The sequence below is a fragment of the Lemur catta genome, chromosome 1 (genome assembly GCF_020740605.2).
Source record: "Lemur catta isolate mLemCat1 chromosome 1, mLemCat1.pri, whole genome shotgun sequence".
Lineage (NCBI taxonomy): Eukaryota > Metazoa > Chordata > Mammalia > Primates > Lemuridae > Lemur > Lemur catta.
In genome coordinates this window covers 85688907-85710612 of record NC_059128.1, presented here as the reverse complement: position 1 = coordinate 85710612, position 21706 = coordinate 85688907, and the positions used below count along the sequence as shown (strand labels likewise).

Below are 21706 nucleotides of genomic sequence, written 5' to 3'. Positions count from 1 at the left end.
TTATTTTAATTCCCTCTTCCCAATCGTCGTTAACATTTTGGTGCAAATATTTTGTGACTTTCTTTCTTTCTCTCTTTATATATTCTCTCTATATGTAGATTTATATCTATGTGTATGTATATTTGCATATATATAATAGCTATATATTCATACACATACATGGCAATTTTTGTGTTTTTTTTTTTTGTTTTTTCTTAAAGACAGAGTCTTGCTCTGTTACCCAGGCTGGAGTGCAGGGGCATGATCACAGCTCACTGCAACCTCTAATTTCCTGGGCTCAAGTGATCCCCCTGGCTCAGTCTCCCAAGTAGCTAGGACTACAGGTGCACACCACCACGCCCAGCTAATTTTTCTCACTTTTTGTAGAGACTAGGTTTTGCTATTTGCCCAGGCTGGTCTCGAACTCCTGGGCTCAAACGATCCTCCTGCTTTGGCCTCCCAAGGTGCTGGGACCACAGGCATGAACCACCACACCTGGCTTATATACATACATAGTTTTACAAAAGGGGAATTGTTTTTTATGCCTAATAGGACACATTTTTCTTTTCACCAATCAATATAGTTTATACCATTATTTTAAAATATTTAAATGGTGTTCTGGTGTATAAATTTGCTAATCATTAATTCAACAAATATTTATTGAGTCTTTTAATAAAATGCCATTTACCACATCATTTCGCAGTCACTGGGAGCAAGCAATGTACAAAATTCTTGCAAAGGTGGGGCTTAAATGCTAGTGGATAAAACATACAACAAAAGAAGTTTTTATATACTATACGGTAATCATAAGTATTAGAAAGAATAAAGAAACCAAGGTAGAGAGTAGAAAGTAATGGGTTGGCCTGAGGCCATAGGGTACTCAAGGATGGTCTCATAAATGAACATAAACTTGATTGAAGTATGGGAACCCACTGTGCCAGTCCTTGGGGCAAAAAATACAAATCTACAAGACAAGTTTTTGTTTTTCAAAGCAATCTGATATTGGTTAACATTTAAGTTACTTACACTTATTTAAAAATGTTAAAAAATTTGAAAGAACCATGCTTATAAAAATACTTTCTAAATTTGTGCATGTGAGTACTTTTGTTCTTAATTTTCAAACCCACTTTTTCTGTGCATGTCTTCATGACTATAATAATAAGAAGATGTGAGAGTGTATGTCAAAGGATGTTAATCTGGTGCCATCTTACTCCAGAGGCCTAAGTCATATTTATTTAGAGGAAAAATAAAACTTGTAGGAAGAAGAAAAGTTTTTAAATAATTTTAGAATATAGAAGATTTAACTTAGAAAGGAATTTTTATAGCTAAGACCAAAAAAATGGAAATGATTTGCCTTTAGCTATACCGCTATTTATTACTTTTTTTTCCATGTCACTTCAACATCATGGAATCTTTAATAAAGTAACTTAAAGAACAAGAACTTTGACACATAAATATTTTTTGTCCCTCTTAGGCTGCCGATGCCAAGTCTTTCCCAAGGCCTTTTAATGTCTTGCCTGTGAAGACAAAATGGAGCAATGTCGGCTTTCACATTCTTCTATTTGATCTGGAAAACCTTGTTGAACTTCTGCTGCCAACTCCGCTCAGTGATGGTGACTCTTCCAATTCATTCTATGGTAGCGAGATACTGAGAAGAGCCAAGAGCACCGTAGAGAAGAAGACAATGACACTGAAGAAAAATAAAACTGCCTGTGGTCCTCTCTCAGCAGAGGCACAAGCCAAGCCTGTTAGTGAAAGCCTGGCCCCAGGAGATAATACCAGCAAATTCTCAGAAGAAAACGATGGCATTAAAAGGCAGAAGAAAATGAAGAGCTCCAAAAAGACACACCCTAAGCCATCAAGAAAAGTTGATGCCAGCCTCACCATAGACGCAGCTAAACTGTTTTTGTCTTGCCTTTTGCCGTGGGGGGTGGATAAAGAATTAGATCATCTTTGCATTAAGCATCTCAATATTTTAAAGCTTCAGGGTCCTGTTTCTTTAGGACTTGCTTCCAATGAAGATCACTTCTCGTTGATGTTGCCAGGTTGGAATTTATGCAATACTGAAATGAAAAGAGATGATTCAAGAGTAAACTTATTTTCTGGAAAAGTTTTGGACTTATCCAATAAGTACATAGCCACTCTTTCAAATCAGCTGGTCATTCCAAGAGACCTGGAAAATAATTGTGATTCTTTGCAAGAGTCAAATACTATAGTGCATTTATTGAGCAGACTATTTTTAGTTAATAAATTAGTTAACATGCCTTTAGAATTGGCCTGTGGAACTGACAGGTAAGACATGGCTAGTGATTTTGACTATTCTAATTTTGGACATTAAAAGAAATGATCATTATTTGCTATATTCAGCTCTTTCATTTTCCTTTCTTCCTTCCAATGGGGGATAAATATGCAACAACATCTTTGTTCAAAACACGTTTCAAAAAAATCTTTCTTTTAATTCTTTAGGATTGGAGGATAATGTGGCAAGAAATTTGTATGTTTTAAAATTCATTCATTCAACAAATATTCATTGTTTTCATTATGTGTGCTGGGAAAGACATAGTGCTAGATGCTGAATGAATCAATAGATAGATACATACACACATAGAAACATATACATCTATTACACATGATGTGAATTAAGTATGAAAAAAATTTAAGTAAATCCTTAAGGTGATATATTTTATAAATAGATATCAGGAGAGGAAAAGTTTGGAAATTTCATGTGTCAAGTCATATCTTTAGTTCATATTTTTGCCTATTAAAATAGAAGAGGCTATCCCATAAGTCATTTATAGAAATTACAGTTTAATAATAATGATAGCTATTGTTTTTTGAGTGTTTAATATCTGCTAGTCACTGTGTAATCCCTTTACATTCACAATTTAATTTAATATGCTCAGCAAAGCTGGGATATAGGTACTATTTTTTGTTTATTGTATAAATGAGGGTATTAAAGCTTATGGAGACAAAGTATCAAACTGAAGGTCAATTCAGCTCCTGAGAGGCTGATACAGGACTAAGCATCAGTCTAATTCTGTAGCCTGATTAGTTATTAATCTCAACTCTGTATGTTTACCTTCTCCCACTACCAAAATTCAGCATAGCTTTTCATAGTCTGATGTGTCAGGATTGAATTCAATTCACCAAACATTTACTTAACTAATCTTCTCCTATGTCTTTACTACTGGCCTACAGAAGAAATATAAAATAAATTTATGATTTAGATAGGAACTCATTCAAATGATAAAGATAATGAACATTAAATAAGTAGAAAACACTGAAAACTAAAGGAAGGAGGGAAAACATTTGTAGCATAAATAGGTAATATAGCTGGTCAGAATAAAGAAAATAATCAGTGTCAGATTAAACCATCAGAAAGCCTTGGAGAGACGTTGTTTGAACTTCCCATTACATGGTAGGTGGTAGATAGTCCCTGATATTTCTGCCCTTTGATAAGAGCTCAGTTCAACAAATATCTGTGCCAGGTACAGTACAATGGATAGCTTTCCTGCCCTTAGTGAACCTATAGTCTGGTGGAAGTCCAAATGGATTATATAGCGTTCAGTGTTACGTTTCTTTCCATTATAACACCATTGTGTTATAAAGTTTTCAGTTTTCTGTTTGGTGGTCCTAATAATGAGAAAACAAGGACTAGTAAATTTCAGTTATTCACATATGTAATTTTTCTCTATTTTCTTTTCATTTGTTCATTTTAAATGACTAAATCTTTTTTAAAATATTTCAGATAGCTTTTACTTTTCGCTTTTTTAATTACTAAGAAAATTACATAGCACCAAAGTTTGGTGAAAAAAACACAGTTTGCCTGGAGTCTGAAGACCTAGGATTGAATCCTGGTTTTGTTATCACACTAGCTACGTGACTTTGGACCAATGGCTTAGCCTTTCTGGGTCTTATTTTCCTCTTTTACAAAATGAGGTGGGTAGGACAGGTGATCTTCAAATTCTTAAAACTTAGGCTGCTAATAAACTTTATTTATTTGTCTAATTATGATCCCACAGAGCAGACGGTTGCCAGAGGTTTTCATTCTGAGTTTTACAGAATGTAAAATGGAGATGACATGTCTGCTGCCCTTTGGGGGAGCTTAGGGGCTATCAGCATGCCTCCCATTAAATGCGCTTTAAATTGTTATCACACATTAGTTGATGCTGTAAAGAGTTCTTCATTGAAACAAATTATAGAATGGAGGTAGCAGGATGAGAGCCTGCTTCTCTAATCCAGGCTTGATTGTCTGTAAAAGCCCGGATACCATTTTTTGAGAAATCAAAATAATGTATATTGGATTTGTCACACCAAATCCTTCCAAAAGATTTGACTGTTTCATAAACATTTTGTTGTGGTTGTTAAGGTTGAAAAATCACTGTATGCTTAACAACTGTGTGCATGACTTAACTGAATTTTAAGGAAATGACTATCTGACAATGAGAACATCCCTGGCAGTGTCTGAAGATTCCTATGATTGAAACACTGGCCTCAGCGAAAGCCTGCCTTCCTGAGGCCCCAGTGGTACCTGCGGAGAATTCTTTGGCAGATGTCAACATATTAGGCTTTAAAAATTTGTTGCATTAGCCAGAAGTCATGTGACCTAAAGTAGCAAGGCCCCTCCTATAAAAGTGGGTCACAGATAATTCTGGTAAACTAAGATTTGTAATTCAAGTGGGACTAAGATTTTAGGTGGGAGCAAAGTGGGGAAATAAGATTCACAAAAGAGATTAATATGAAAGGTGATGCTAAAAATAGTCTGTGTTTGATTTACAGATTTGCAAAGGTAATCATGCACCCCATCTTCAATTTATTTTCTAAAAGTATTTTTCATGCTTTAGTAATATCCTTTAAATTTTTTCTTTCCAACAGTTCCTTCAAAATGGAATCTGTACATAATAAGACGAAAAGTCCTAGGAGTGATATTTTGAATGTCTCAAGCTTCTATGGTTACTTAAGAAATGGTAAGGGAGTTACATACATAGATATGATCTATTTTTTCCTATGAAATAAAATAAATAGTGAATCCTTCTAAAAGTGGATAGCAATGTTAAAATAAATAACATTGTATAAAACGTAGATTTTGTCAAATGATCTTTGAAATGCCTGAACGTCTGAAACTTTTCAGCAAAGGAAATATTTAGATATTCAATTAAGGTAATGTGATTTATTGGAGAGTCTACTGCATCAATATCTTTATTACCAAATGATCATTCTATTAGATAATTTTGTTGCTATTTCAGAAGACTATATCCTTCTGAGTAACAATCTTGAATTCTTCTGAGTAATAATCTCAGTGTTTAGATTTTCTTTTGATACCAAATGGCTAATTCATCTCCCAAACCTGCTTTTCCAAATCTTGGATATCTCAGTAAATGACAATCCTACCCTTCCAGTTGCTCAGGCCAGGAACTTTGATATCATTTTTTATGTTCCTTTTTTCTCAAATCCCATATCCAATCTTTCAGTAATCATGTCCGTTCTACCTTCAGAATACATCCCAGGATTTGACCATTTCTGACCACCTATATGACCAACTCCTCCCAATCCTGCAGTGGGGCCTTAATCCTGTCTAGCTGGATGCCCACGGTAGGATCCTAACCACCAGTCTGCTCCTATTCTTGGCTCCTACATTCTATTCCCAACCGGGCAGCCAGAGCGATCTATTTGGAACTAAGTCAGAAACTCACTCTTCACTTACAACCTTTGAGTGGCCTCTGTTTCACTCAAAATAAAAGTCACAGTCCTTACTGTAGCTCACAAGGCCCTCTGTGATCTGGTTTCTCTACCTATGTCATCACACACACAGCCTCCATCTGACCTCATCTCTTAATACTCAGCCCCTACTTAACTCATCCTAGCTACCCTGGCCTTTTACTCTTAGCCAAGCATGGCAGGCAGGCTTAGGACCTTTGCATCGGCCGTACCATTGCCTGAAATGTTCTTTCCTCAGGTACTCATATATATGGCTCAACCTGCTCTCGCTCCACGCGCCCCACACTTTAAGTCTTGCTCAAATGCCACTTTATCAATGAAGGTGCCCTACTTCCTTTCCAGCACTCCCCACCCCTTTCCCTGTTGCGCTGTTCTCCTTTATCCTCTTGCCTATCTGACATATATCACTTTTTCCATTTGTCATCTGCCTCCTGCTGCCAAAATGTAAGCTCCATAGGGGTTACATTTTTATGACTGTTTTATTTGCTGCTATGTTCCCAGTTCCTAAAACAATACCTAAAAGGAATTAAGCAAATAAATCTTGAATTAGTGGATGAAAGTTAATAGATGAACAAAATTAAGGGATAAACAGTGAATAGAGCAATGGTTTTGGAGATAAATGAGATAGATGGCTGGGACTCAACATCTAGCCCTGCTACTTACTACTTATGTTCCTTTGGGCATGTCTTTTACTCCTCTAAAAGCCCTATTTACTACATTTGTAAAATGGGGATGTGATTGCAGGCTTAATGTGCATGTTGCCTCCAAAGTTGTGCAGTATGTGATCTATAAATGAGACAACCTAAGTAGCAGTACACGGCGGCCCTCACAGGACTATTAAGAATATTTTCAAGTGAGAGTTTATTAATAGCTTCCAATTATCTAGTGCCTAGTATGTTCCAAGAATTACACTGATGGATTTAAATATATTATTGCATTAAATATATAAACAACCCTGCATATTTCTGTCTTACTCTTAAAAAAAATTGGGGCTCAGCAGAGTTAGAGGACTCACTCATAGTCCAACAGCTATTAAGCAGAAGGGCCTGCGTTCCAATCCAAATCTGGTTCCTAACTCATTTTCCTGTCCACGGTATCAGGCCACTTCTCACATTTATGATTGTAAATAGTGTTCCTTCTATATGGCCCAGTCTGTGTTACCTACTTTCTCCTTAGGTAGTAGCTCTTGTGAGGGTTAGCTATCTGGTTTTCATTTTTTATAACACTGTGAAAGGGATTGTAATTTAAGGCTTAACATAAGTGTTTCTGCAGAGACAGGGAATTGCTAACCAGAGCTTTGGAGGACCCTGCTTTTCCTATGGCAGCTCCAACCACAGCAGTCTGAGTGTTATTACTGAATAATCTCCATGATGTTTAGTGTGGCATTCATGGCATTTAAAATTTAGTCGAGGACTAAGGAAATATGGAGTTTTTTAAAATAATAGAATGATGTGAGTAAGGAAAAGGAAAGGATTTGCTTCATGATACTGTTATAAAGCCCAATCCTGAAGAATAAAATAATACTCTGAGGTGCTCATTCTAAAGGGTTGACAGGAACCAACACTCACTTCTGGCAACGGGAATGGTGGCTGAGTAATATTGGTAAGGCTGGGATGTTTTCTTTTTATCTTTCCCCCTGAAGTTGCAATTAATTCTTTCATTCACTGCCATTGCCAAGACGAGTTGGCTCTCCTTTCTATCACGTATTAAAATTTTAATATCACATTAAAGTATGGTGTGAAGTACCCCATGATGCCAGTAAGTACTAACAGTTGAGACCAATACTTAGCTTTGATGGTTGAGTCACAAGGCCATCAAAATCAGAAAGGGAGAAAGGAGAGAAATCAAAAGAAAATTTTCTTTTGCCTGCTGTGTTCATGAAAAAATGGAAAATATGATTTAAAAATCATAGTGCTCTGTCATACTTATATGTTTCATGTACTACTCTTGGTCATTTCAAGTTTATATGATATGCTTCATAAGGAAAAAATAATATTAATAATGGGTCAGATGTTTCTTCTATATTTCCTTCATGTTCTCAATTTGCACTTTATCAGGTATGTTCCATCACATTTTCCTTGACTACTAATGTGATAAATATATATGGCATATATTAATATGTAAAATGGTGGTTCAATGAAAAACATATTGGACAAATGCTAATTTAAATAGTTGATACCGAGATATCAAACATTTATTAATATAGTAATTTAAATAGACAATTATAGTAACAATTTTCCCGCTAGCATAAGCTTTATCATTCTTTCCTATCTCACTCCCAGGATCCGGCACCTAGATAATATGCTTTAGCCATCAGAAAGTCTTAATTCATCGATTTTTCATTTGGATGACTCTATGGACATTTTCATTTAATGAAAAGGCACTTATTAAGTGCTTTTTTGTGGAGGGAACTGTTGGACACTCTACGGATCAATTTAAATAGACCAAGGCCTAGCTCATTCTTAAAAATTCACACTGAACATTAAGGCGAATAGATAAAAAGGACACTCAAGAGGGCAAACTTAAAAGAAACAATGCATAACAAAATGAGTCAAATTAAAGCATTAGTGCTATACCTATTGATCAGAGTGGTCTAGCTGGGGAAGGACAAATCAAAAGAAGTCTTTTATTTGATTTTACATGTGATAGATACTGATTCATGGAAGGGTTGCATTTCAGGAACTATTTCTATAAGGAAGGAATTGTAAAATTTGGCGATTTGTCTTAGGTTGGCAAAAAGATGCAAAGATAGGTTTAAGTAAAAATCAATTTGATTTGATGTGAATATGTGTTAGTAGGATTGTTAGAAATACATGTACATTTATATAAATGGTTCCTGACTCTGGCTGTACATGTAAATAATCTGAGCTGCTTTTACAAAATATAAGGCATGCCCCACCCCAGGATCTATTAAATCAGAATCTCTAGAAGATTGAACCTGGTGGGCACTGGTGTTTGTTAAAAAAAACAAACAAACAAACAAAAAACCCAGGTGATTGTAATGTGTAGCCAGAGTTAAGGACCATTGGGTTGCATCTATTTTTGATATTCTCAAGATATGAATGTGTTCTGTCTATTTCTAGGCAAGAATGGATCCCACGTACCGGAGGCTGACCTGTCACTTTTGAAGCTAATTTCCTGTTGGAGAGACCAATCTGTGCAGGTATGACATAGTGCATGTTCTTGGAGTTACTGGACGAGATCCTGGCTGCTCTGGTTCATCGGTACCCCTTTTTACCTGAAAGTACAAGTAAGTAGTTACTTGTCCTCACAAGATGGCCCTCCCAGGACAGGCCTAATGCAGAGCCAGAGATGAGGGAAAACACGGAAGACAGCACAAGCAAGGGTGCGCCACTCACCGAGGAGTGTGAATGGACGGGCTGAGGAAGGGAGGCTCATGCAGCCATAGGTAACTTCTTGCCTGTTAGGGTTTCAGTCTGGGGAGGAATTCCTCGTCTATCATTTGAATTCAAAATGCCCCATGACCTACATGTGGGAATTTGATTATGTAAAATTAGAAATCATTTTTTTTTAATTCCAAGAGTACCTTATCTGTGAGTTGGTTTAGAGAGCTAGTTTCTTCAATGTCCAATAAGTCCTTCTTCTAAGACTTCTTTGGGTCTCAGAATCTTACCAGTAGCTTTGTACATTGTGCAATAAATATCGGTGCATTGATTAGATGAATGTTTATTGGAACTTTATTCATCGTCACAAACTTGATGAATATTGAATTGTCAAGATGAGAATAGCAATAACTCCAATTGCAAATGGTTGTTCTTGGTTAAAGGGGAAACAGAACAAACTCTAGGGATTGACACTATGTGTACACAGTTGGAATGGCTCTGGGAACTTATCGTGGCCTGCAAGTTTCTGCATGATTTGCCCCCAGCCTAATTGCATCTCTCATCATTTCCCCATTCCCGTTTTACCCTGATGTAGTCACGCTGACTTTCTTTTTATTTTCAGAACACACAAAACTCATTTACACGTCAGGATCTTACTGTTCTCTCAGGCTGGAATTCTCACTTCTCCATTAATCATCCAGGTCTTTGCTGAAAATCTACCTCTTTGGAAAACTCTTCCCTGATCAACTTATACTGCCACCACCCCCTCCCCTTCCCCCCACCTTTGGTAACCATCACATTACCCAGTTTTATTTTATTGCTGTGATTGCTCTTAATGGAAATTATATCGTTTGCTTTTTGCTTGCTTATTTTTTGTCTTCTCGCTGTTATATAAACTTGCTGAGAGCAGTGACCTTGTTTGTCTCATTCACCCTTCTCTCACCACTGCCCAGAAAAGCAGTAGTGACAGCAGCCAGTCAATAAATATTTAATGAATGAACGAATAGCTATGCAAACAGCCTCTACAATAATCAGAATAAACACTAGTACATGCTGACGCATCCGCACATTTGCAGTCGCCTCAAATGAGTTTATCTATTAAAAGTGAGAAATTTTTTTTCCCCCAGTAGCCAAAAAATTCCTCAGTGGGGGAAAAATCCTTAAGGAAAAGGATTCAACAAAACATTTGTCCCAAATTGCTCTAATCTAAAGATCTTTTGTAGTTGTTCATTTGACCTTCAAATAAATTTTAATGTGGTTTGGACGTGTTTGGACTAACGGACCTTTAAGGTTCTATAATTCTGTGACCTTGTATGAAATGCTGGCAATAGGACAAATATTACCAGAGCATTTACTGTTTGCAGGAAGTCCAAGCTTCAAAGTTTTCACTTTTGCTTTTTTTTTATTTAAGAGACAAGGTCTCACCCTGTTGCCCAGGCTGGAGTGCAGTGGAGTAATCATAGCTCACTGTAACCTTAACTCCTGGGCTTACGTGATCCTTCTGCCTCAGCCTCCTGAGTAGCTGGGACTACAGGCATGCACCATCACACCATCACACCATCACACTTGGCTAATTTTTTTTTTTTGTAGAGACAGACTCTCACTATGTTGATCAGGCTGGTCTTGAACTCCTGGCCTCAAGTGATCCTCCCACTGGGGCCTTCCAAAGTGCTAGAGTTACAGGCATAAGCCACCACGCCCTACCCAAAGTTCTCCTCTCATCTCTGCTATTAGCCTAATGCACAGCTCTGGAGCATGGGTTTAACTTGTTGATTATTTATCTTCCTCACATATAAAATGGGAATGAGAATTCCTGGGCCCTTCAGGAATAACAGAGACTCTTCCAAGTATCCATTAACTGCTTCAATAATCAATCTTCATTCTTTATAAAGCCATTCATTTAAACAGTTAGTTGAATCATGTTAGCTTTATTTTTCTCTTTATGTATTTTAGGAGCACTAGGTGGTAATGGAATACTTTTGTAAAACAGAACAAAATCCACTTCAGCAATTGAGTGTTTACCTTTAAGGTAGGGGGTAGGAAGGAGTTAATTTTGTAGTTGAGTTTCTCCAGAGATGGTTTCTTTTGCTTCTCATACACTAAACTCCCAACATAAAAATAAATGCTGAAAAAGAAACAGGAAAGTTGGGGGGTTGATAGTTTACATGTTTCTGGCACTGCACTGAAGTTCTTTGGATTTTACAATGTAACACCAGTGGGTACAAAATTAGGTCTCCAGGGAGAAATGTTGCTTTTCCAGGAGACAATGCAAGGACATGAAAGGCCAGCATGAGCCAGAATGTTAGGAAAATGCTTTTATAACAGAAATTCTGAACATTGGAACAACAAACTGGATGCAGGGGTTCTTATTGAGTCTCCATGATGCTCTACGCTATTTTGCAGTACTTTGCTGTTCCAGGGTGTTAGTGGAATATCACTAAAATTTGTAGCTTGTGTATGGCTCAGTTATATCTCCACTAATAAGTATATAGCCCAGATTTGTGGCTGACTCTTTCCAGGCAATGGGTTGTAAACCTTATTTTGAATCTCTGCACATTCCCTCATAAAAGAGTACAATGCTTTGGATATCTACCTTTTCAGAGAAAATTATTTATATGCATTTAAACGACAGCTTTATAACCATAGTGCTTAATTCTAGCTCCTCGTTAAAATCACAAGTTATATAAAATACTGTATAAAATTTTATATTTTGTTGGAGAAAATTCTATCCCTATTGAATATCTACAAAATTTATCTACTATATTTCTATACTAGAGACTCAAGTATTGATAGTTATAAACTATCAATAAATTATACTTTCCATAGTTTATATTTCAAAGTATGCAGAATCTATTTCAATTCCACTAGCATTTATTTAGTGCTCACTGAATACAAAATACTGTGATATCATTATCACATGCTTATAAGATATACCCTCTCTCTCTGAATGGGAATGATACTGAATATTGCTTTCATGCTAAGCTCAAAGTGTGTATTTTGAGTTTGTTTCCAATTGAATGTGTGCCATTCGGTATTCCCTTTAACTTTCGTAGCTCTGAGTACCCTACTCATCATGATTAATATATTTTACTTCATTGTTATTTCTGTACTTTGTTTTTGATGATACATCATTATTCTTGTAATATGCATTTGTAGTGACAACTATGTAAAAAATTTAACAGGTAAAAAAATGTGAAGTCAGGACATGTAAATTAAATAATTAGAAATGTTAAATGAAAATACATAAATTCCTGTATATTTCGAAGAAAGAATGATATAGGATATTATATCCAGTGGGAGAGATGACATTTTATATCACAATTGTGGGTGCACCTTGGAGGTGGTTATCATCCCAATGTGAGAAGACAGCCAATGCGGGTATGTGGCCGAACTGCCCATTCTGAGGGTTAAACCATAATCTGGACACATTAATGGTCTAAGAATATCCTCCACTATCCTCCTTGATTGATAGGTATGGAAAGAGCAAGTTCCACACACTATTCTCTTATTGAACGGTCTCAACCTAACCTCTCTCATTATTACAGACTTTGTTTTACAAGTGAGGACATAAAAATTCAGAGAAGTTTGTGGTTGCTTTTGTAGTGACTGTTGTAGTTAGATCAGAAACTCAAACTTTCTCACTTCTGATCTTAGTTCTTTCTACTACATCATCCACGTCTTGGAATCAGTGCTGTCCAATAACATGTGTGGCAAAGTTAAAATAACATAAATTCAATAATATAAAATTGTTCATGATGAGGAGTTAATAAAATATACCCCATCGTGTGATACACATAAATCAGCATGGTTTAGCAATACGGTAATATCTAGTAGTATGTGTTAGTCCATACCATATACAATGTTATCATATGTCTGATCATTAGTAGATATTAATAGACATGATTCATGAGCATCATGATATGTAGAACTATATGTTAGATTCATGGTACATAATTGATATTACAATGTTGACTATTTCATCACATGATACTCATGAGTAGGCATCATTCACTTGTATCATGATAGGCAGTACTACATGTGAGTATATATGGTATGCAATGGTAAAATCATACCATTCACTAGCCTTTTTTCACTCCCTAATCAAGCATTTGAATGTGAGCTGGACAAGGACAGGGGGATAATCGGCAATCAGGAAACTGCTCCAATATTCTTAGAAACGGTTCCTATATTTAAAAATCAGGAGCCCAGCTCCTTTTTCCCAAGTAGTTCAGTGGGCATCTATCCTCAGTATAAACTCTCTGGGTGTCGCTGAAACCTGAAGGCCTCACCTGCTACCATGACACAGAAAGAGACTGAATAAATGTTTAGATGAATGCATGTTCAGTTTTGGGCCACAGCATGTCTAGATCACTGCTCTCAGTCGGTGTTGTCCCAAATGCCTAGCTCAAGGCATTCCTATGGGTAGGCTGGCAATTGTGGAACATGGCTTGACAGAGGGCAGGCTTCTGAGTGGAAAACAAACAGTCGTGGGATGTGGCTTTATGAAATGTTTAACTTTGGGCCAAAGGAAGATAAAGGGAAGGTGTTCCAAGTTCCCGTGTATCAGAGGTATCCTTCCCTTTCTCTCCCTGATCAGCTCCTAGCTTTCCTTGCGCTCTACCTAACCCCTGAACCTTACCTCATCTCCAGCCAGGAAGAGGCCCAGGAAAACTGTCCCTAGCTTTGCACTGAGGAATGAAGATACACAGTCACGGTGGACACATACTACAAAGGACATATAATCAGGGATGAGGAGATCTGTCCACAAAGTCTGTGTAACATTAGGATGTCATGTCCCAGGTTCTTCATTTTAAAAATGAAGACATTTGATTAGATGCTCTCTGACTAGCATCTCCCTCTCCTCCACCAAACTAGAGGTCCTTGACTAGGTATGCACAACCGCTGGAAGGCAGGCCTTGCAGTACTTTAATCCATGTAAAACAACGTATGCACACACAGTTGAGTGACATTTATTATTAAAGTCTTTTCACCTTCTGTATTAAACATAGTTTAAATTCAGTGTTTTTAGCTAAATCATGCTTTGAAGCTAGACGTAGTTTGAGGATCTAACCTTGTCTTTAAGAACGAGATGGTATATTCATATATCTTCTGGTGAAAATGAAAATAACTTAGGAGAAAGAACTGAAAACAGCTCTTGACCTATAGTATAATGGTCAGCACGCTGGACTTCAAAAACTCCTCTCAAGTATCCTCTTAGAATCTCTTACATTTGCAAAAAAAAAAATGTGAGAATTTGGGTGCCAGTTCTCACTACCCACTTTTCAAATGTTTTAGATACTAATTCAGCAGAATTGAGAGTGATTTATGGAAAACCTGTTGAAATCAAAATTCTGGGCTGCTGACTTTTTTGTAAGACACTCAAGCATTTCTAATAATACCAAAAATAATTCATAAAAATAAAAAACTTTACAGGTAACTGAAGCAATACAAGCTGTTCTCTTGGCGGAAGTTCAACAGCGCATGAAGACTTTAAGAAAGACACCAATAAACAGTCAACCAGTGCCCATAGCAGAGAATGGTCACTGTGAGATGATGCAGAATGTGCCAGAGATGGAATGGGCAGAGGAGCTAGAGTTACAGTGTATTAGAAGCACCTTGCCTCCTCAAAGTAAGTACAAAATTTACTGGCATGCTCTTTCAACATAACTTTTCTCCCATAGAAAGTCCCTGACTTATGATGGTTCAATTTAACAATTTTTCAACTTTACGTGGTATGAAAGTACTAGGCATTCAGTATGCTCCTTGACTTATGATGGGGTTTTGTCCAGATAAAACCATTGTAAGTTAAAATTATCATAAACTGACTTAAAATATTTTCAGTTTGCAATAGGTTTATCCAGACGTAACCCCATCATAAGTTGAGGAGCACCTGTACTTAGAAAGTGTTGAGAATATTTGTTTCCAATATGTCATTTCTGCAAGAACCAAGGCAGTTAACTGCCCTGTTTCTGACCTATTCTATCAATTTCCTCTTATAATTGTCAAGTTTTTAGGGAACTTCTGGATTCTATTATAATCATAACTATTTGCTAGGGGAACAGCTTATATTATTTATAACAAGGTTTTGAAGTTAAGTGATTAAAAATGAAAACAGGATTAAATGTAACTTAATAGGATATATCTTATTAATACAAGGATATCCTAATAATAATCGGTAAATTTGTTTTCACTTTGTACCTTGTTAATAGCCATGTGCCAATTTTTTTCTGAGCATAAAAGATATCATACAGAAAATTAAACTGGTTTTATAGTTGGACCATTTGATTTCATAACAAACTTCAACATTATAACTTCCTAATGATAATACTTATGGTTTAAGGCTAGCAAGTGAATCTAAATTTATGCTGTAAACCGGTATCTGATTTTTTCAGCTCATTAGCTGTGACTTCAAAAAGAAATAAAAAACACTAAAAAAATTAAGTATAAATTTCATTTTCAACTTTATTAAGTAAGCTTTTGATGAATAAATTAATTTATAATATGGTTAATTGTATGTTTTTGTCAGGGAAACAAATTTACATATTGCAGATTGTTAAATTGTTAGGTATTTCTTTAAGCTCTCACAGAGATATTTTCTTTTTATGTATCTGGGACTCAGAGAAATATTACTATATTTAAAATGTTAAATCTTAGAACAGGTATAATTCTTAGAAATGTACTATAATGATTTCTTCTGTATAATTTTATAACATTACTGATTGGAGAGTGTTATGTAATGAGAGATGAAAAGACATATTCAATGAAGGCCAAAGATCAAAATAGGTAGAACATTTCTGAACACCAGCCAGGACAGTCACTGATGATGGTAAATTTAGTAAATAATTTGGTAAAGCTAGATGGCTATTTTATGTCATTGGTTTATTTGTTTGTTTTCCCGAAATTAGCTTTATCTGGTAAATTCACCTCTTTGAAGGCATTCCATTGTCTCACCTAATTGCAGTTATATTACACCTTTCAAGCAAGAAGTAGAAAAATTCCTTTTTAATTAATTTTCACTGACTACCTTTGAGTTCTTGATTCCTATGGAGAGCCACCCATAATGTCATTGATAGGTTTCTTCCAACTCTCCCAGGACAGATAGTGTCATTCCTGTGTTAACTGTCATTAGGTGGCATTTCTGACTCTTCTCCTTAACCTTGAGAGTCTCCCTTAGTCATTGGTCCAGAGTTCTCTTTTCTGGGTAAGAAATTCTTGGTCAGCTCTCAAAGTGAAACTTCAGATGAGTTTTGCTATCACATGGCTTACCCATATTTCAAGTTTCACAAGATTGACCCAGTTCTGTCGCCAGTTCATTCTCAGGCATAAGTACTGTTGATACTAGCCACATGCCTGTAGTCCCGGATAATTGGGAGGCTGAGGAAGAGGATAGCCAGGAGTTCAAGTACAGCCTGGGCAACACCGTGTCTCTTAAAAAAAAAGAAAAAAACTATTTATGCTAGGGAGTTTAGTCTTAATATGACTAAAGATATTCATATTTAAAGTTTGGAGCTATATATCTTCTGTTTAATTATTGAATAATCCTTTCTTTGCCTATGGTAAAAGAAAATTTAGAGTTAATTTGTGATAAGAATTGGAACACCAAAATATTAAAGCTACATTAATGTTGGTGGGTGAAATTTAGAATATTTTCTTTAGAAGAACATTAACATATTCACAAAATACTGAGTGCATATTCTCTTCAGAAATACTACCTGAAGGAATATATTAACTGCAATTGCAGTTAGATAGGAGACACATAATATATAATGTAGAGTGAAATATCTAAACAAGATTATATTCAATATTAATATTGGCTCTTTTTTCCCTTTGGGAAAAGACTTATTTTTGAAACTATCTAGAAGAACTTAGTAAAATTACAGAAAAAGTTTTTAGACTTTCATTACATTACAAAACAAAAACAAAAAGCTGTTTTCTGTATTTCTAACGTCCTGAGACAATGTTTAAGGAGATAGTGTAGGTGCTATACACTGGGTGTGATAATTCCTCAAATTTCATAGGCAGTTTTGCTTAGCCCAAGTGTCATTGCACCATATACTATTTTACCAAATATTCTTATGACAAATGGTATGTGTGGTTTAATTTTATACCCTCCTTGTTTATTTGTCCTCTGAGCTTCCCTTCCCCTCGCTTTTTTTTCCCCCATTTCTTTTGTTCTTTCTTGGTTTCTTGGTCATGTATCTTATTTGTAAATCATTTGGAAAGTCAAAGATGATGGTTTTGTTATGCATAGATACTCATAAACTTCTTTTATGCTGGGATAGAGTATATCTGGCTTATTAACATTATGGTAATATAACAATAATAGGTCATAAGGAAAAATAAGAAGTATTGAGTTCCTAATACACTCTAACACTATGCTAAGTACTTTAATTCTTACATGATCTACATGAACCCTAATATGCAGTTTCCAACACTTGAGTCCTTTGTGTAAACAACTTCACAGTTTTTAAAATATTCATGTTCATAGAAATGAAGTTTCAAAGTACAACTGAAAAGAATTATTTATTCTGTGAGAAAGAGCGATTCCCATAGTGCCATCCAGGTTTGTCCTGAGAAATTATCTCTTTAAATTTTTTATTTGACATACTAATTTTATATCTTTCTCATACACATCAAAATAATGTTAAAATAAGTTTAAAAGATAAGTCCATAATGACACCAGCTATCTTGAATGCCACTAGTGGTGTACATCTTGACCTTAGAGATGATCTAATACTTGCTATTATTATCCCATTTTTTAAAATGAATAAACTAAGACTTAACAGAGGTTATATGTCTTGCCTACAATCACAAAATTACTAGCAGCAAAGGAGCAAACCCAGATAGTCTCTTAAACACTGTGATCTTATCTAGCAAGCTACACTCTCCACACCAACTGCATGAAGGAAATTTGCCCTAGATCAACTTGATCTAAAAATTGAATAATTTATTGAGTGGTTTTCTTAGATTTTTATTCTTCTCGCATAAATCATAGTTTCTATTACCAAAGAAAATGCAGAGTGTTAAATCATTGCCTTCTCAGCCCTCATAATGAAGAAAATCACCAGGTTTCTGGAACTACTTGTAGGAGACGAGTCTAGAAAGAAATAGAAATCAAACGAAGTAAGAGTTGGAGCATAATGTGTATTTGAACTCTATAATTCTGAATCGTATTTATTTTTCAGTGTTTTCACTTATTACACTCCACAGCATGCATTTTATTTGAGGTCTTAATATTTGTGTTTCAGTGTTTTATGGGACAGTGGTGGCTTTTATCTGAGTTTATGTTTTTATAACGATTACATTGCTATCTACCTTGAATCTCTTTGATAAGAAATTGTACAATTAACACTCATAGTTGAGACTAAGATTCATTGCTTTAAAAACAGCAATGGTTTCTATTATTAAAATGCATTTGAAAGTTATTTCCCTTTACTTTTTTTTTTCTTGAATGTTATTTGGATCAGTTTAAGCGAGTGCTCTAAATTGTTCCATTAAATAAATTGGTTGAAATAGAAATGGAGGCTTTGTAGATAAAACTGTCACCTTGGAATTATTGGCTGAATTTAAATTTCACGTTAAACTGTGTGGTTGTGAAAATGATGCATCAAACATGGGTATTGCAAATAATCTTTATTACATGCATCATTTTCAAAGACTTACCTAGAAAATTAAATAATGAAAATGTGCTTTTTGTTTAAATAAAACCATGCATTTGTTGTAAATCAAGGAAAGAAATATACATTCAACAGAACAGTTTTGGCTGTCTTTCCCGGCAGAAGTATGGGCTCAGGGCAGGCTTCCTCAGCCCGTGAGCTTCCCAGAAGGAAATCTGTCTAGTTGTGGAAAGGCTTTGAAACACAGTTGACCACCCCACAGGGAAACTGTTCCTTGACTATAATTGTTTATAGTAAATGCATCTTGTTCCATCTACTTTAAGGTCTCCAGGCCTAAGTGAGTTCTTCTTTATGGCCACTGAAGTCATCTGTGAAAGGTCTGTGTGATACAAGTGAGCAAGGAGCAGAGAAGTCGTGGGGGCCACTTCATGGAAGGCCTCACGTGTCACAATGAGGTCTGGGACTTTCTATCTAAGTGAGATGGGAAATCATTTGAGCAGAGAAGTGGCACATATATTAATGGGATCACATTACCTGTGGTTTAGGGGCCAAGGACAGTGATACATGATTGGCCATTGTCCTGACTTGACTCCTATGTTGGGTGGTGCGGTGTTGCATACAATATTCCAGATGTGCTGAGGCAAGAGTGGAAGATCCACTCCACAAAAGGCTGCTGCTGGTGCACTCAGTTTCACGTGTACCTGCTTAGATGATCTACCAATTTTATTTTCTAATTTTAACTAAACTAATCCCCAGAAAATGAACAGGAGGCTTAAAGTTCTCTGCCAAGAAACTATGGGTTGAAGATAATACTAATAATGCAAGCTTAAGCAAAAAAAATGTAAATGGCATTGCCAAACTTATGCTACATCAGGAGGTATATAGATATATGTGTATTAATTTCATCATTCGATAGTTCTATTTTTGTGTATATTTTATAATAAACATAATATTGAGCATATATATCATTTATAAACAAAAATACAAATATTGGTGGTGAATGTTTTGGATTGCTTCTTTGTTATTTTCTGCACTTAAATATCTCAACCACAGCTTTTGGGTGAATTGAGCGAGGTAGCTAAGATTAAGCAGAGAGTGGAGACTTTGGGGTATGCAGGGTTGATGACTCGATACTCTATATTGTGTAGTGCCCTATCTCCAAAACTTTAAATAAGTCTTTATGAATCACTCTCCACCTCTATGCAGTGACGCAAGAGTTGAGGGTATTGCAGAGAAGAAACTGGAACCGTCTAGTTGGGGAAATAAACTAGCATCAAGTTGCCCATGAAAGTGTGCCAGATGCCACAGCAGAGACTGTGGAAACACATCAAAAAGGGACCTAACCCAGTCTTTGGGGGTCAAAAAGGCTTTAAATTTTTTATTTGACATACTAATTTTATATCTTTCTCATACACATAGAGATGAGAAGATGCCTAAACTGAGACGTAAAGGATGAATAGGATTTAGCCCACCAAGAAGTTGGCTAAAAATAACGATGACCATAATAACAGCTAACACTGATATGGCTTATGTTCTAAGTGCCTCATATACCTCAAATTATTTAAGCCGGGTAACAATAGGTAGTATTGTTATACTCATTTTATTGATGAGAAACAGTTACAAAGAAGTTAAGTAACTTGTTCAAGGTCTTATTGCCAGCAAGTGACAGAGCCAGGAATGAAACCCAGGCAATCTGGCTTCAGATTCTTGGTTATTCAGCACTCTGTGACATTGCTTCCCAATTACCTATAATTCTCCTTCACTATTTTTTAATTCGTCAAATATTTAGCAAGTGCCTTCTATTTGACAGTTACAGAGATATGTATTACCCAGGTTGGAGATTACAAGGTAACAAAGCTTAGATGTTTGGCAAGACAACAGAAAAAACATCCTCCAGAGGAAATCAATCAACAAATATTGAATACCTAATCTCTACAAAGCTTAGGGGGAGTAGCAGTATAAGCTATTCCACTAAAGATGTAATTAATATAAAGAGTTCTATTTGAAATATAAATTTATATAAACATAAGTTTTAGTGGTTAAAAATAAAAAGTTTGATTTCTGGGAACTGGAAATGCCAGCTGGTAAATGCTAGGAATGTAAAAGATTCAGCACATACTTATTAGTTGAAAAGGGTAAGGGTTTGGGTTGCTACAGGAAGAAGTTTAAAACTTCATTTTTATGGATTAATTTGAGATTTCTCATAGATAACCTTATTTAAATATCAAGGTATTCATATGTTAGATGAAGATGCATTGATAGATTATAAGCTAATAAATTATTTAGCACCTAAAATACATAATTACATACTTTTCAAAAAACATTGTAGTAATTTGGGTTTAATATATGTTTTATTTTTAACTCCTTATAAAATTGATGGAGAAATTTCACCATTTCCCTTTTACCCATATAAATTTTTCTGAACTCTTCCACTGTTTCTGCCCTGTATCATCGTAAAGATTGCACTAGAATGACTGATAGAGTTCACTGCTCTTTTCCGAAAGTAGTTTTGTCTTTCACAGAGATTGAGATTGATGATTTTCTTCTTGGCATATGAAAAACTAGAGTATTTCATACTGTTTTTTTTTTTTCCTCATGAACCATCTGAATGACAACGTGGCTCTGCCCAGAGATGGTGGGATCAAGGAATTGAGTTAAATATTTCCTTGGCAACAGTTGTGCAGGCACCACTTTATTGATTATTGTCTGCATACTCATTTAAATTTATTGACAAAGAAAAAGTGATCTAGATTCTGTCGCTGAAATCAATGTGTTTTGCACTATTGTTCTCCCAAGCTGAAACTACCCTCCAGACACTGACCCCTCAAGGACAGGGATCGGGTCTATTTATCTTTTTTCCTCGCATCACCTAGGCTGGTCCTTTACCTGGAAGCTGGTAATAAGAGTTTATTGAGTGGACGGATGAATGGATGGACAGTGGGATAGTTTGTACTGAAGATTCAGTCAATTCCTCATTAGTAGGAGGAGGCAACAGGGAAAATCAGCTGATGGCTCTTCTTTAGCAGCTAGACACAGTCTTGAATACAC

General features: G+C 35.8%; 1 protein-coding gene across 1 annotated transcript in view; it reads left to right on the top strand.

The window, feature by feature from the left end:
- WDR72 (WD repeat domain 72) overlaps positions 1-21706 on the top strand; it is a 182585-nt gene that overhangs the window by 93855 nt on the left and 67024 nt on the right. The window contains exons 14-17 of the mRNA XM_045529621.1: positions 1454-2271; positions 4855-4946; positions 8781-8860; positions 14475-14670. Of these exons, the coding sequence (XP_045385577.1) occupies positions 1454-2271; positions 4855-4946; positions 8781-8860; positions 14475-14670 (1186 nt within the window). The remainder of the gene's footprint in view (positions 1-1453; positions 2272-4854; positions 4947-8780; positions 8861-14474; positions 14671-21706) is intronic.